The 16,308-nt window shown below is 39.0% G+C and overlaps 1 protein-coding gene across 15 annotated transcripts in view; it reads right to left on the bottom strand.

Moving 5' to 3' along the window:
* Nucleotides 1–908: 908 nt before the first annotated feature.
* The window catches only part of abcc9 (ATP-binding cassette, sub-family C (CFTR/MRP), member 9), a 75,764-nt gene continuing 60,364 nt past the window's right edge, over nt 909–16,308 (bottom strand). For 12 of the 15 annotated variants that reach the window (XM_042220158.1, XM_042220159.1, XM_042220156.1 and 9 more), the window contains 5 exons: nt 14,000–14,108; nt 8,058–8,161; nt 7,834–7,967; nt 7,349–7,411; nt 909–6,104 (listed from right to left, as the gene is read on the bottom strand). In XM_042220158.1, coding sequence (XP_042076092.1) covers nt 5,967–6,104; nt 7,349–7,411; nt 7,834–7,967; nt 8,058–8,161; nt 14,000–14,108 — 548 coding nt within the window. In that variant the 3' untranslated portion in view covers nt 909–5,966. Of the gene's footprint in view, nt 6,105–6,560; nt 6,852–7,348; nt 7,412–7,833; nt 7,968–8,057; nt 8,162–13,999; nt 14,109–16,308 lie in introns of all 15 variants that reach the window. The other 3 variants (XR_006054317.1, XR_006054319.1, XR_006054318.1) reach the window with 1 other exon arrangement.

The raw sequence follows: 16,308 nt of genomic DNA, 5'->3' as shown, positions 1-16,308 counted from the left end.
TATAAATATCAAAGAAACATGGAAAACAGTGAAAAGAAAAGTCGTGAAATTTGGACCATTATTTGGCATTTTACAGAGGGGAGGAGCTACTCTTGTCTGTAATTGTAGCTCTTACTCAGGTTGGAGGCGGTAATCCTAACCCTACCTTCATTTAATGGAAGCCGAACAATCGGACCTGCAGGGAACTTTAGTTAGAGCTGGGCACAAAGTCAGCACTTTCCCTGCTAATCTACATCCATGAAACCAATCAAACTAGACTCAGTTGTCTTTAACTGTCTATAAAAACCTTTATATTTACCCGTCTTTTCTATCCAGTTTAAATTTGTCAAGCCACAGGTGTTCTCCAGGCAAGCTAAATGTTCCTATGGGACAACCCCATACAGCTATAGGATGGTTGAGAGGTGGGTGTCGGGTAAAGTAAGGGCAAGATTTCGATTGTGCCGCTATAATTCATGCAGGAATGACTCTTTGAGTTCAGGTAAAACAAAAACAAACATCAGCTGTTGATAAAAACCAGTGTCCAGTTTGACTGGTTTTGTGTTTCAATCTGTAAATACGTCTTTTAAAATGAACACAAAAGCTCAACAAGGAAAAGTTTATTAAGAACGACAAAAAAGAAAAAAAAAAAACACCTAACGGCTCTCATTTTGATATATTTTCTGAAATGTGTGCAATTTCCTAGTGCATGTATTTGGATTTATTTTAGAAACAGTCATCAGGGGGCGCCATTTAGCAATTTATCACATCTAGTATTGAGGGTACCGTGACTCCTGGCCTGTGTCCTGAGGTAGGAAAGGTCAAGAGTTTACAGCCGTGAAAGCAGCCCAACAAAAACAAACAGCCTCACGTCACTCAAAAGCATTTTATTGTTATTACAAGTGTAAAAAAAGAAAGAAATCAGGCACACATAATAATAGCAGTTTAATATATATATATGTTTAAACCCTTGGCTATGCAGGCTACTACATACAGAATGTACATACAGAAAAAAAGGACCATCTCCAAACTGATCTGTGAGAACGATGTCAGCATTTACGATGCTCTCTGTTAACAGTCAACTTCATGAAAGCAAGTAAAGCTCTCTGCATAGCTCCGACAATGAGTTACATGCAGTTCCCTTACATTTCCACCCGTTCGCTGTTTTTATGTACTTGTTTGTTCCCAGAAACTAAAACACACGTGAAACCTGTTCGAAAAGAGACATTCTTTGAGTGAAAAAACCTGTGCAAAGTGTAACGTGGAAAAATGGCACCACTGCTTTTTTGCTCTCGGTGTAAAATGTCAGCTTCGAAGACAAAAAGTGGTTTGGGGTGTGAGAGGATGAGTTTACAAGGCAGCCGTGTGCAGGTTCAGAACAGGAGCAGCATGGAAGCACAGCAAGGAAAACAAAGGATTTATGAGTGTGACGGTGGCCAAGAGCATAAAAAGTGCTACTGAACGAGGATCAAAGAACAGGAAGAGCACTCGATCGCTAACAGAGGAGACGGACGAGGACTTGGAAGAACTGCAGGGACAACAACAAAGACATTCAGTGTTACAGTTAAAGCTGTCAGGGGAAAGAAAAGTGCAGGCGAAGCTTGTGATCACCAAGTGTGACGGTAAACCTCACGTGTCATCTCGTTGTGTTATATTAAAACAACTTGTAAAATGAGAGAAACCACAAAGTTCAAAAGCTTAAGTGACAACTTCTTGAGATGAAACATGTAAGATATTTAAACAAGAAAAGGCGGAAAAATCATGTTTGGCATTCAACACTGTACAGTACAAAGTTTCAAATTTTAGTCCAAAAGCAAAGTAAGTCTAATGAATATACAATAATATAAAGGGACAATAGCACCGCTCCCAGAGAGGTTAGAAAAGATATTCCAAAGAAATGCACTGAATGCTGAGCTGTAACTACATATTGTTGTGCACTGAAAATATCACCCAAAAGCTGAGACCTTGGCTCACGAGTATGATTTATTATCACTTAATTTGAGACCCGTAAGTGTTGGTCAGTCATTTTTATGTTTGAGAGCACAGGAGTGGCAGCGCAAATGGATTCACTGTGATGGCAATGAGCTGGCTTCCTTTGGGTAACATTTATATTTAAGACATTTTATATATTCAAAAAGCCTGCCTATTAATTAAATAGCCATTCATTGATATGCATGTTGCGTGTGTTTTTAACTACAGAAAGGGACGACTTCTGCTGTTTATATATGAAAACTTGCATTGTAGTGACAGTGACAAGGAATCTTGACTATCTCTATTATTTGAAACCAACAGAAGCAAGAACCATCACTAAATTGCTTATTAAATCTCAAAATGATTAAAAACACAACAGTTCCCAAGCACATTATGAAGCGGTTCCATTTCCTGTCCCACTGCACAGTGAACACTGTCAGGCACGTTTCTGTGGCATTTTTCTATTATTGTACATTATCTTGTGATGATGAGAAGTTTTCTTTTATCTGGGAGATAACAGTCATAATTATGAGATACTGTCTCCCAAATATTTTTCTTTCAATGCAAAAGAAAGGACTCTGGCATCTCTGCTGTGTGTTTGATTCTTTGTCCACAAACCCCTCCGAGAGCGTCAGAAGTCGGGCAGACAAACTTGGCTCACAGGTACATCTCCGGCCCCCAAAGGTTCTTATCTATGTCAGATATTGTGATGCCATTACATTGCCTAGCAACCACCTAGCAATGGACTAAAATAACATTTACACATGTACAACAGCTCACAACATCATCCTACAGTTTAAATTTCAGGAGACCTGATCCACACAAGTTGAATTATACATGCCGAGCGAGAAACCATCAATAAGCTTTTTTAGGATTTCAGTTAGCCGACATTACAACTTTTTTGTATAGATGAAAGAAATGATATATCAAATGTTCATTTTTCATTTTTAAAGGTGGCTTATGGTTATGAAGATGCATGTAAAATGCCTTCATAACTCTCCATGCAGAGACAAAGTGTCTGCCTCTAACAGGATTTCCAGCAGAAAATGAACTCTCCTAGTTTAATGGACACTTTAAACAAAGCTACATGAAAACATTAATTCTAAATCTACTACACAATGCATTGCACAGAAAACAAAAAGTGTTAGCTAGGACTTCCAAGGAGAATCCAATCCGTCTGATAAAAACAGTGAGTGTGTTAAAGTTTCATTATTTAAAAATAAAAATATATAAAAACATGTTGATATCAGCCCATCAAAGAGATGGAGCAGTTCCCATATGCAAAAGCTCTTTTTTTTTACTATATGGACTCCTCTTTATGTTCACCTTGTGAATGCTAAATTTCACTCTCTAAAATTCACTCTCTCCTATGGGCTCTAATTTGGTTTCATCCGATTTATTACCAATGTTGCATTATTAATGTGCAAAATAGAGATTGATGTAGCTCTAAATTTCAGCCCCTAGAACTGATTATTAAGTTACTGCAAGTTACTGCTCTTCCTCAGTAAAAAAAAAGAAAAGACATCACTGCCCTCTCAAACATCCATGAAGCATCTCTGGAGTTAACGGGAGGCATGCTGGGTATCTATTGTCCCCGAGGATAAAAAGTTCAGCAAAGCATGACCGCAGACAGACAGCAGGTTCACTGGCTGCAGGCCGAGCCGTGACACCTTACAGTGTTTGTACTAATGGAGGCATAGATGTACAACTGATAGAACAGGGAGGAAGGAGAAGTAGGCCAGAAATAGAGTATCCAGCCTTCACTTGGGAAACTGCTGTTGGTATTTTGTGACGTCTCATTTTTGGCATCTCGTGAAAAATGTCAACACATGTTCAGTCAAAGAACGGCCACAACAATCAGCTGTGTTATTTATCATTATAAATGCATTCTTAAACTGGTTAATAAAACCATATGATTCCATCAGCTTTGTCATTTCTATCAGTGTTACCTCTATGGCAGAACTTAAGGTCAAAAAGTAGAGTAGAATACAAAAGGGTTGATTTAAAATCCTTCCACTGCGTTATTCAGAAAAATAATGGCCAAAGAGCCAACAGTCATTTTTAAAAAGGATTTTAAATACATTTAAAAATTCTTCCATCATTATTATTGCATAATACAGGTGCCAGTCAGTATAAACAGAGATGGTGCATGATCTAAAAAGTAACAAATATTTTACACAAGATAATTAAAGACTGTAAAAATTCTATTAATATGAAACAACACTTCTGTTCACTCTCCAACTATTAAATCTTTACATTTTACACTTTTCACAGCCTCAACACCTGAAATAAAATCTCAAAGCCATAATTTATATTTAATAAACTGTATGTATTTCCTACTGTCTACAAATCCCATGAAAAGACCAACAAACATAAGCCTCTGTCTTAATACTCTAACCTAAAAACCTTTCAAATCCATTTAAAACGGTGTAAAAAAATGTGTTAAAAAGAGGTAACAGTGCATTTGTTAAGGCAGGTAATCCATATTCGGTGCTCTCAGAGAGATTTTATATAAATATGGTAGTTATAACAATAATGATGTCATGGCTTTAGCATTATCTTGACATTTTATGGAGCCAAAAGCTATCAGCTAGTGCTTATTAGCTTGGTTAGAAAAGTGCATCCACAAGTTTAATCAAACATAGAAAAATCTGCTCATCAGATCCAAAAGGTGCCAAAGCCATAAACATGGGTGAGATGTCTAGTTCTAGTTTTAGTATTGCCTAACTTTAAACATATATGCAATTTAAATGGGTCGTATAGTCCTAGACACCTATCATATGGCCAACTTTGATAGTTTGATTCTTGGCTCATTTAGTCTGCATGTCAAAAGTGAGCGAGATGCTGAACTCCAAGTTGCCCCTGATTCGTTTGTTTTGTCAATAGAATTGAAGATTTGCATTGGAAATGTTGACTTGTCTTGGCAAGTTGTGTCTTACTGCCAAAACCAACACGTTTCAAAAGGAACAACTTTTACTTTGAAGGTGAACAGTCGTCATTTACCGTCTTCATCACATTCCTCACAGTTTCACTGCTGCACAACCTGCAACCGCAGCAATCTGATACAGACCAAAGCAACCACAGAGGTTTTCAGTGCAGCTCCGTGCTCCTCTTTCTGGCCGATTTTACCTAGCAACTGCAGGCAACCGATCTGAGATACACGTTTTTCATCAACATGTTCATTTCTTTTGTAAATTTAGACATTTTGACACAGGATCTGTGGAGATTTTTCGAAGCCAGCATCAAGTGGCCACAACTGCAGTTTTTAAGACTTACTTTTTTGTATTTGTGGTTGCATTATTTAGAGTACATATTACATATTTTATAGTAGGTTTGGTCATTCGTGGGATTTACTGGCAATAAGAAATGAAATAACTTTGCTTTTTATCAGTTCTTTATTAACTATTAACTGTTCTCACTATTCTTAGTCTTAGAGCACAGGAAAGATATGCCTGGCTGCCCATTTTGATACTGTGAGCTTCACAAGCATCATATTTATTGCTTATTTTCTTGTTTAGATCTTGAGAAAATTTTGAAAGTTGGAAAAATAACTTTAGATTTTCTATGAGACAAGTGAGAAAATATATTCATTTGTAGTTTGCATTAGCCATCCATCACATATAAGATATATCTTTATTATTTCATTTTCCAGTCCAAATACTAGTAATGTTGTGGTTTGTGTAATTGGGTTTTCTTAAATTCAAACAAAATAAAAACGGGATGAACCAACCGATGGACTCATTGATTAGCAAGCCTACCCAAAGCACCTTCTTTTACTTCCTGACTTCTTTAGTACGACTTCTTAAACCCACTGACTGACAGCTGACCCTGTCTCCATTTGGTGAGTGCACAGGGAAGCTTTTCCTCGTAGAAACAGTATGTTACTGGCTTCCCTGCAGTGGGGTATTCTCTCAGAAGGCTGTTCACCTCAACAAGAAAGTAATTCAGGTAAAAAAAAATACAAAAACAAAAAAACCCAAGAAACTGAGAAGGCTGTCAGCCGTTGGGTCCCGCGTGTCCTACATGTCAGCTTTGACAAACGAAGCAAACATCCCGTCCTCCTGCTCCAAAAGCGTCTCAGGTTTGTCGTACTCCATGATGTTGCCTCGCTTCATCACAATGACCAGATCAGCTGTTAGGATGGTGTGGACACGGTGCTGGAGACACACAGGGACGACACAAAACACAAACATAATAAGTCTAAGTGAAATGTTTTGTTTTAAACAAATTATAATATGTTTTAAGCTAGTTTTGTTGGATCAAATGAAGGATTTGGTAAGAATTTTATAGACTGGTCAGCTGCTTTAAAAATTAAAATATGCGGACTCTTCACAGTTTTGGAGATGATGTTATTCTTTTTGGAAGAAATGTCCAAAGACCCATTTTATTGATACAGTCCAATTTTCCAGGAACCTGCTGAATGAGATGAATGTAAAGCATCTGAACCAGTCAGCTACTAAAAATACAAATTCAGGTTTAATTCTAACTGAATCCCTTCTCAATTTTTAGTTTGGAGGACAAACAATGTCACAACACTGAAGACTGTCGTCAAATTTGCACTGCATCCACAAGGAATATCTTTAAAAGAGCATGTAGTATTTTCTTGTACCAACCAGGCTGTCAGTGGCAGTAAAGCTTCAGCAGACCCAGAGTCAGACGTCAGCTGTGGCTCAGCCAGGAAAAGAAACAGAAACAGGCAGGAAAATGGAAGAAAACAGGAGAGACCGAGAGTCGGCTGAGCCAAAGTGGTCTGTGTTGATCCGGGTCTACTTGTGAGTCCTCACTAGCACACTGAAGAGGCTCTCCTCCTGTGCTAGCAGGTTGGGACCAGAGTCACTTTCCACCAAGATCCCTGAGGAGAAGACCAACACCTGCTCGGCATCCAAGATAGAGGACACACGATGCTGGTGGCAGGACAAAGGGAGATGAAGGAGGACAACAGAAAATGTAGTAGATGTAGTAAAAAAAAAAAAAGTGAGAAAACAAAAAAGAAAAGGAAGGAGGTGGGGGGGGGGATTTGGGAAAAAGTAGAAGGAGACAGCAGATTGAAAAAGAAAGGAAAGAAAAACAGAGCAGGACAAGACAGCAACACAAAGAGACAAAAGTCAGAAAAAAGGGAAGCATATAAATAAAAGAACCGGACAAGAGGACTGAATTTAAGTCACTAAATCCATAAGGAACTATGTGTTACAAACTGTTGATGTGTGGGAAAGGCCATTAATAAAAGGCACAGATAAAAGAAACATCTGTGGGGTAAATAATTTAATGATAGATGAACATAGAGCTCGGTGCAAAGAGAGCCACATATCTGCATCTATCTGTACAAACCTCAGCTGATCTCAGCAGTTTTTTTTTTTGCCTCATTAGTAACAACAACAGGATAAAAGACTGAAGGACTTACTGCGATTGTTACGACTGTTCTGTCTGCAAACGCCGTCATCACGACTTTCTGTAAGATGTTCTCCTGCAAGACAGAAAGACGAAACAGAGAATAGAAACCATATCGTCAGGTGAGGAAGTGGTGAGCTGCTGTAAACGTGATCCAAAGTAGAGCGAGGCTAAAATGGGGCTGTCGCGATGCAAACTGCTTTGCAACCCACCTCCAGTCCAGTTATATGTATTTCAAGCTGTTTATGATGTCATGTCTCTCTTTACTGATGCCTTAGAAATAACCTGTTTTAACTAAAATTCATTCATTCATTCATTTTCTTTGCTTGCTTTGTTCAGTTTTTGCTTCTTTCTCTAGTATTTTTGGGACAACTGGGGTTACATAAGTAAAATGAAACTGGCTGACGATAACATTTAATTACTATCCCACAAATATATCTCTATTAAGGAAAAAGCTTCTGTACATGATTGCACGAGATGCCATGAATAAGCACACACCGTAGCCATGTCTATAGATGCTGTGGCTTCATCCATGATGAAGATGCTGCTCTTTCGGACGAAAGCTCTAGCCAAACAGAAGAGCTGCCGCTGCCCAACGCTGAAGTTCTCTCCTCCTTCTGTCACGACAGCGTCTAAACACAAACACATCGATCAAGTACTCGACTTCAAAACCGACTTTTGGTGCAATAAGCTGCATTCTTTCTCGAGTTAAGTTTGCGCACCTAGTCCTCCAGGCAAAGCTTTCACCATGTTCTTAAGCTGAGCGATCTCTAGGGCCTCCCACAGTCGATCGTCAGTGCACATCTTCTCGGGATCAAGATTAAACCTGCAACAAGTAAACATCATTAACACAAAAAAAGCATATTTCTACCTCTCATGGACTGACCATAGATTTTTTTTTTTTATAAAGATTTATTTATTGCCTTTCCATCAACAAAAAAATTTGAGTGTATAATAGTAATGTATGTACATCGTAAATGAATAATGTTAGGACGACACATAGATATAGTTGTATATACTCTCCCATGTAAATCATTCAGATATTATTACAGAAGAAAATGTTTGCATGTATACCCATGTATACACATAAATACATACATACATACATATACATACACACATACATACGCATACATACACATATACACATACACACACATATATATATACACAGACCATAGATTTAATACACCACCTGCAGAGGCTGATAAAGACAGTGATGGACCCAAGACCAACAAAGACATCACAAATCACGAATGTGAACTGTTTCAGCAACTTTTACTTTCTTTTTAGTCTTGGGCAGCCAGGAAGGAAAGTGAGTCTTTTAAATGAATAAAAATGCCAAAAACACATCGAATGACTGATCAGCACAACACTTGCACGTTATGCACTTTTGCTGCCATTTCTATAGAGAGTCTAATGTCATGAAAAGAAGAAAAAGAAGAAGAAACATTCGGGAGCATGAATGGCTTGCTTGCTGGGCTAAGCTTTGCTTAATCCCTGTTGTGTTTAAATGAATTATATTTAATCTTATTTCATAGTGAGGACAACTGGCAGAAACTGATCCAAAGAATTCAGCCTCGGTCCAGTCAGTCTTTTGCCCAAATTACATCCAACATCATCCTCTTCTTTGGATGTTTCTGCCTTCTGTTCTGTTCTCTGTCAGGATGATCCCACACTGCTTGGGGATCTGGGAAGGCCGATCCATGACTGATAGTGTTCCACTGTGTGTTTTTCTATCCAGGTATTATTTTACTGCATTAAGAGTGTGTTTGGGATCGCTGTCACACTGAAAAAATAAAGCTTTTGCCAATCAGATGCTCCCAACACCACTGACCTGTAGTCGTGTTTCTTACAGATAATCCTTTCAGAAACTGCTCATCTGCTGCTTGACCTTCTAGTTCTTCTTCTGTCCCCAAATGTTTGAAAGACACATAGCACACCATGCCAAGATGAGAAAAATATCTATAAAAATATTTTATAGATTCAACTAAAGAAATGGCGCACGCGATGTGTTTTAGTGACAGGCTGTTAGTAACAAAGTGCCTAAACATACATGTAAATTGGTTCTTTGCTAAGTTGTCTGGTATGTGTAGACACAACACTGGTTCATCCCTTCAGTTAGGTGTCTTTTATGTTTCAATGACTAATTGTTCAGTCCAAAAAACCCCAAAATGTTTCTCTGAAAATGATCAGGTACAAGGACTGGATTCAAAATGAGTAAAAAAGCAGCCAATGGCTAAAGAAAAGCTTTGGAAGACCTTCAGAAACACAATTTGTTATGCTTCACCTTCCGCATTTTAATATCTTGCATGAATATACGGATGCACAAGCTGCCATAATGTTCCATATAACTCTCAAATGATCTTTTAGTCTTGCAGTAGACAGATCACATGTGTGTGCATTTTAAAATGTGATGAACAAAATGTGCATTTGGTGGACGCTACAGCTGATGGATCATTTCTTGGCTGCACTCTGAGCACAAAATATTCCAATTATCTAAACAGGACGAAGCAAAAATATTACTGACCTTTTCTAGATAGATGGAAATTGGAAATTTAACTTAAGACCCACTTAGTTAAATATGCCAAACAAGCAAAAGACGTCCTTGGATGACATCAGTGTTGTCAAAAGACCACAAAAGAAGTCATCCTTTTATGTCTAAATCTGGCTGAAAAGTGAAAAGTAAAAAAGGATTTTTTTCAGGCTGCTCATTACTTGGAGTAAATCTAATGTCAGCCATTCAGCAATAGCATGATGAGCAGTTTTCTGTTGATTATAACACCAAAATGTTTAACTGGTACAGCAATCAAGCTGAAAACTGAGTTAAATTTGGCTCTAAAGTGAAGGTTAGTACTCGTCTACTCTTCATACTGCTTGTTTAAAAAAATTCAAAAACATCTTCATATTTTTATACATTCGATTGACAGCCACATAAATCATAAGTCAAGTTGACACTGTTGACACAAGTTGAATTGTCAGGCGCATGTCTTCAACAGGTTTTTGCAGAGTGGGCTGCAAGTTTGGAAGTTCGGGCCAAACAGGAAAAAGAAAGCAAACAAAGCGGTTTTAAATGATCATTGTTAAGATAAATAGAAGTCAAAGGCACTGAGTTCTAATGTTAAATAAAGAGAGACAAGGAGAGAAGGAGAAAATGGTAAAAAAGAAATAATTAAAAAGAAAGCTGTTCTGTTTATCCTTATTTTGTGACATGTTTATACTGAGCTTAATGCTCATAAACATAGATTTAAATAATGACATCGGCACATGTACAAGCAATCCCTGTGGGCCAAAAGCTCAATTTCAGGCATCTGTTTTTACTCTTGTCTCTGTATGCTGTTTTAGAGAGCTGACATCCCTAACATGATCATCTTGGACATGGAAGCCACGCCCACCTCCTGGTTAAACCTTCTGCTTAAGAGGGGCAGCCAATAAAAAAAGTTACTGGGGTAAACTGAGGAACATAGGAACTAAAATCACTCATTTCAGACCGGAAATGAACTGAGAGGCTGTGAACAGCCAATAGAAGATTATTATTTGAAAATGTGAATCTAGTAGAGTCCAAGAACAAAAATAAGGAGCGTGTAGATAAACAGAATAGGTCCTGTTTGCATTTAAGAAGGTTAAAAGGTTAATATAACAATTAATTCCATGTTTGTTTTAAAACTGTGGCATTTCAAATAATTATAAATAATGCATTCATTACTACTTCTGTGTGTGTGTGTGTGTGTGTGTGTGTGTGTGTGTGTGTGTGTGTGTGTGAGCCGAACTGTGTGAGAGCATCTATGATAACAGTGTGAAGCAGTCACTGCCGACCATTCACCTCAGGCTTACGTTCACATAAACAAGAGCTGCTGAAAATGCCAAAACACAGACACACACTCACCGTCTCCCACTTTCACATACAATTATCTGGAGCAGCATATCTGTCCAAACAAACAGCACATGCACTTTGTCTTTTATAACAAACAGAGTCACTATATCATCTGGTAACACAAACACACAGAGGCTGCGAGTGTGTACGCACAAAACGGCGCTGAGTCCTTCATCTCTCCAGCGACCTCCTCGGTACGTGACGTCTGTGACAAAAGTCAGATTAGGTCCCGGCCAGAGTTCCCACTGCGTTCTCAACCGCTAACCCCACAGCTGGGACTTTGTGTCGTCATGTGACAAACATCTTTCGGGACAGAACTCAGACTACGATTTGGCAAAGAGGGTTTTTTTCTCTCTTTCTGGTTAAGAGCTCACAATGAGGCGAGTCCGGGTTTTCCAAATCTGAGCGTGGTTAATCAAGCAGCGTGACACTCAGCTATGGAGGCTTAAAAGAGCCAGTGCTCTGACGGCATGTTTAGATTCTGGTCCACTAACGTTTGTGGCAAACATCAGTGTTTCTGCATCAGACGAGAACAGGACACCTCCTAAACCGTCTGTGTAGATTTTTTTTTAGTTTTTCAACTGTAATTTCAAGCCAGACAAACTCCTTCCACTGTTTCTGGTATCAATTTTCATCATCACAGTTTCTAAGAGTTGGACAAACTTAACAGACGCGATATGCACTTGCTCTTGTGCATCTGCCGTGCATGCTGGATCAAATCTAGTGTGTCAAAACAGCCTGACTTAATTTCATCCTGGGCAAGTGGAGGCATGTGCACAGAGGTATATCTGGTGAGTGGAGCAGGTGCTGAGCCAAGGTTGTGTGGAAAAAACACAAATTCATGACAGCACAATGGAGTGCACCACGGTTCGGTTGTTTCCAGTAAAAGTTCTCCTTCAAACTCTGGATGTTCCAGTTGACTTTACTGTGATGTCAAGCGTTCTGGTTTTTTAAACTGCAGGGCGATAGCCAGCAGTCACACGGTCCGATCTGCGGTAAACAGCAGAGCACACGGCTCACCTGGTCATAACTGGACTCCTAGGAACAAATTTGCAGGAAGCCATTTGGACGTAGACAAGAAATTTAAAGATTTGAATCTGGTATTTTTCTTTCATGGGCTGATTGAGGAAACTTTTTGATCATATCTTACGCTTCCCAAAATTATTCATCTAAATGCCCCCACATTAACAGGTTTATAGGAACAAGCAAGTATTAACCACAAACCCACAAAAAAAAACACAAAAGACTACAGCGAGTACAAACAATGGACCATCATGGTCCCCGTGTAGTCTAGGTGTGGTACCTGCCTCTCTGCTAGTGTATGAAATGAAGTGGTGGGTGTGGCTTCTAGAAGTCCTGGCCTGGCACACCTGCTACTCATCACCAATCAACGTCATATTTAAGCTGGGTCTCGAGCCTTGGGTGATGCCTGACTGTTGCCTGACTGTTCTCCCCCAGTACAGTTAGAATTGCTGAGGCTGTTTGAAATACCAAGCTGATCGTGACTACTTTGCTCATACTCACTGTTTGATCTTCTCTCTGAGCTAGAAGCCAGACACCTGAAAAGCAAGTCAGACCCCCACCAAGCCCACCCAATTAAGTGTATTCATGTTTTGTTCTTTGAAAACTGAAGAGGAGAGGTGCTAATTTCGAGAGACAAACAGTTCAAATCCCTGCCCTAAAAAAACAGGATTACTTACCTGAAGTTCGGTAAGTAATCCTTATCTGTGATTCATTCCAGATGGAATTTATCACAGCTGGAATTAGCTGAAGACTGTTTAGTTTTTAACCCTTTGACTGTGTCATGTGCTTGAGTCCTGAGTGTGAACCCTAACATCCAGGACTAAAAAGCGAAGCCAACATGAAAATGTCTTAAATCTGGATTATTTTTTATGGCCACAAGGGGGCGACTTTTGTGGCTGCCAAGAGGTTTGCACAGCTCTAAATCGGCTGACAGATTCCCAGATATTTCTCCCCAGATGCCACATTGGAGGTGGTCCTGAAGGTCATACACTCACTATTAATCATGTGGTTCATCACATGTGTGCTATTGATGTCAAGGAGCAGGTGGGGTTGGATTACCTGGGAAGAGATCTCAAGACCAGTGTTGCTGCTGCTGTTCAACAATAGATGTTCGCAGTGGACATAGACGGCCTCCTTTACTTGTCTCTGACACCATCTGTCTAGTCTGTCCAATATGTGAGTGCTGGCAGCCTCAAAAGAGTGACAATTTATCTTTTACATGCAGGTGCACAGCTGAGTCTTGTCCCAGTGGGGTTGGCTCTCCTAAATTGTGCCGTGCATTTGTGGAGTGTTGGTTTGGTTTCTGCATTTGGTTTGTCGAGTTTCTGTTTGGGTGATTAGTCCTTGTGATAAACCATTTCTGACGTGCATCGCAACATCAGTTTTTTTGTGTATATAAGAAACTTTTTAGAGAACCAAACAACAGTCAAAGTTTCTGTTCACCTTTAGCAGATAACTACTGGTTCAAATCTTGGAGATTTGAATTAAAGCTCTGTAAACAAATCTTATTCAGATTTTGTTGATGTTAACCTTTGCTGTTACCTCTCTTTACCTTTTAGGTAACCGATTTGGAAGTACGGACCACAGAGAGCACAAATTATAGTTCTGATTGGTAACACAAGAATAAAATTATAAACAGCAATCTCTGGGAAGGAAAACATGGCGAGGAACCAGATCCTAAGGCTTTACATAATAAGTCTTCAAAAAGACTTTTTAAAAAAGGATATAGTCAAGTTCTCTGTAGGCATGTTAATCACGAGTGTTTACCTTATTGATCCACTAAATAAGACAGGGTCCTGGAGGATGATCGAGAGTCGAGACCTGAGAGTCTGCAGAGGAAGCTTACAGATGTCAATCCCATCTATGATGATCTTTCCTGCAAATAAGCAAAACACTGTGTTCACATTCCAGGTAGTTTTACAGCCACCAACACTCCTCTCATAACAGAAAAATAACAGTTAAATTATCCAGTACAGCTTTCTTCTGAACTTTCTTTCTATATCTACAGCTCATGAAGTTCATTTATAGTGGCACTTGAGGCGTCCTGTTCTCACTGCGACCTTCTCCTGAATACTACCAAAAAACACCCATTCTGCATCAGCTGCAGGAATAGAGTTCAAGCTGCTTTTCCTTCTGTTTAATCTGGAAATCTCACAGCTGCATTATAAGACAAATCACCAAAGCTTGGTGACATCACACCAGCAGGTGTGATGTCACTTTTCCCATGGGCCTCTCACCAGGAGGATGACATCAGCCAGTATAAACTAACTGTTAAGCATCAGTTCATTTAATCAAGTACAATTTATTTTAATCTTTATTTATATTTTTGGCAGCCAGAGTTGGCACCTCGTTTTATGCCACAGTGAAATATAGATGCATTTTGCTAATCAACTAATAGTTAATAACTCATGTTTACCCATCGGCTCAAACATTGTAGTTTCTGTCTTACAAAAATGACATAATTAAAAATCAGTAGACCAGGTGATGTCTCTTACTCATTATTTTATGTTAAAGATGCACTATGGAAAAACGTTGCTGCACAACCGCAGCACGGAAAAATGATTGGGATGTTTACAGTGAATGTGCAACGTTGTTGCTTTGAAATGGCTGCTGAGGTCTGCAGCCATCAGTCAGTTACCATCTTTAAACTGACTTTGCTGCATCAAGGCGGTGATAAAACAGTAATAAATCAGTCAGTGTGCCATCAGTTCCCCATCAGCGTGCAAGCAAATCAAGTCAAGTTAGCAATCTGTGATAAATCATCAAAAATTGCAAACCTGTTGCTGTCGACGTAAACAGAAATTCAACTGAACTACAAACAACCAGAGTTGGGTCAGAACCTCATAGATTGGAAATTTCTTTGCATATGGTGACGTAGTTGTGGTAAGCTGGAGATTTTAATTGCAAAATGACACAGGTGCTCAGAAACCTTGTTTTTATAAAGGAACATAACCAGAATGAAACCAGCTGAGTCCCCGATTGCAGAGAAACGTGTCACGGAGGATTTGCACTCATCAGCACAAACTTGTATAGGTTTGCTTTAATTAAACCACCTTTAATATCTACCCTTTTCTCCTAAAGCTCTTTCATGTGGACACGATGAACGACCCTGAACAAATGTTTTTGTTCAGCTGAACACAATGTTTTATTTTCAGGGTGATGAAATCAAGAATGTTCTGTACAGCTCACTCAGAAGAGCAATCACCAGGAAGGTGCTCTGCTTTTATTTCACTGCTTTATAAGGAAATGTTGCTGACACAATGGTCTTAAATTTACAGTTAAATGAACTGTCTTCCCAGCTGTGTGTGTGAGTGCATGGAAAAAGTGACTGTGTAATCTCACCCCTGTCTGAATAATCTGTCTAGGAGCAGCCGTCATCAGCCAGAGTGAAAACAGAGTGGTACGATTACGACTTGCTTTCAAAATGCAATAACTAAAACAGACAGCTTTAGGACTTTATTTCTGCCCTCTTGAAGGAACATGTCTAGAGCCTGGAAACGAGTGCAGGAGAATGGGTCGAGCCTTTTTGTTATGTCCTTATGCTAGTTCTTTGATACAAGAGTCTACTTCAGGTTCTCTTAAAACAAGGCATGCGAAGAACAAAAAGGCCTTCAGATTTGCACTTAGCAGGACTCGCACGAGTGTTTAAAAAGAGCTGAATAAATATTTCCTCCAACATATACATAGTACTGCAGTAGTGGCTGATGACTGAACACCTTTTAAAGGAATAATTTTCAATAAGAAGTGCTTTAGTTCTAACAAAACACACTGCAATATCTATCGTCATTTTGTCTCTGGGACTCAGTCACCTTAAATACTTTTATTACTGCTCACTCTGACAGATCATTTATAGCATATTGGATTTATAAAAGTAACTCTATTACAGTTTTTCTCGATTGCTTAAACACTATAACCAGGCCTCTAAACTAAAATTTCAAAACCGTAACGCTATTGTTCAAAAAGCTCACCCATTTCCCTGAACTATAAACACTATTCCCTGCTTTGACACATGACTCAAATTTGGTGAACTGTTACTGCAAAACTCTACACACAAATCCCTACATTTTACAGTGCTT

This window comes from Haplochromis burtoni, unplaced genomic scaffold (assembly GCF_018398535.1).
Source record: "Haplochromis burtoni strain Fernald_Lab_line unplaced genomic scaffold, NCSU_Asbu1 Contig_44, whole genome shotgun sequence".
In the NCBI taxonomy this organism is placed as follows: domain Eukaryota; kingdom Metazoa; phylum Chordata; class Actinopteri; order Cichliformes; family Cichlidae; genus Haplochromis; species Haplochromis burtoni.
The sequence above is the reverse complement of the archived record's forward strand: the minus strand, read 5'-3'. Positions and strand labels throughout refer to the sequence as shown.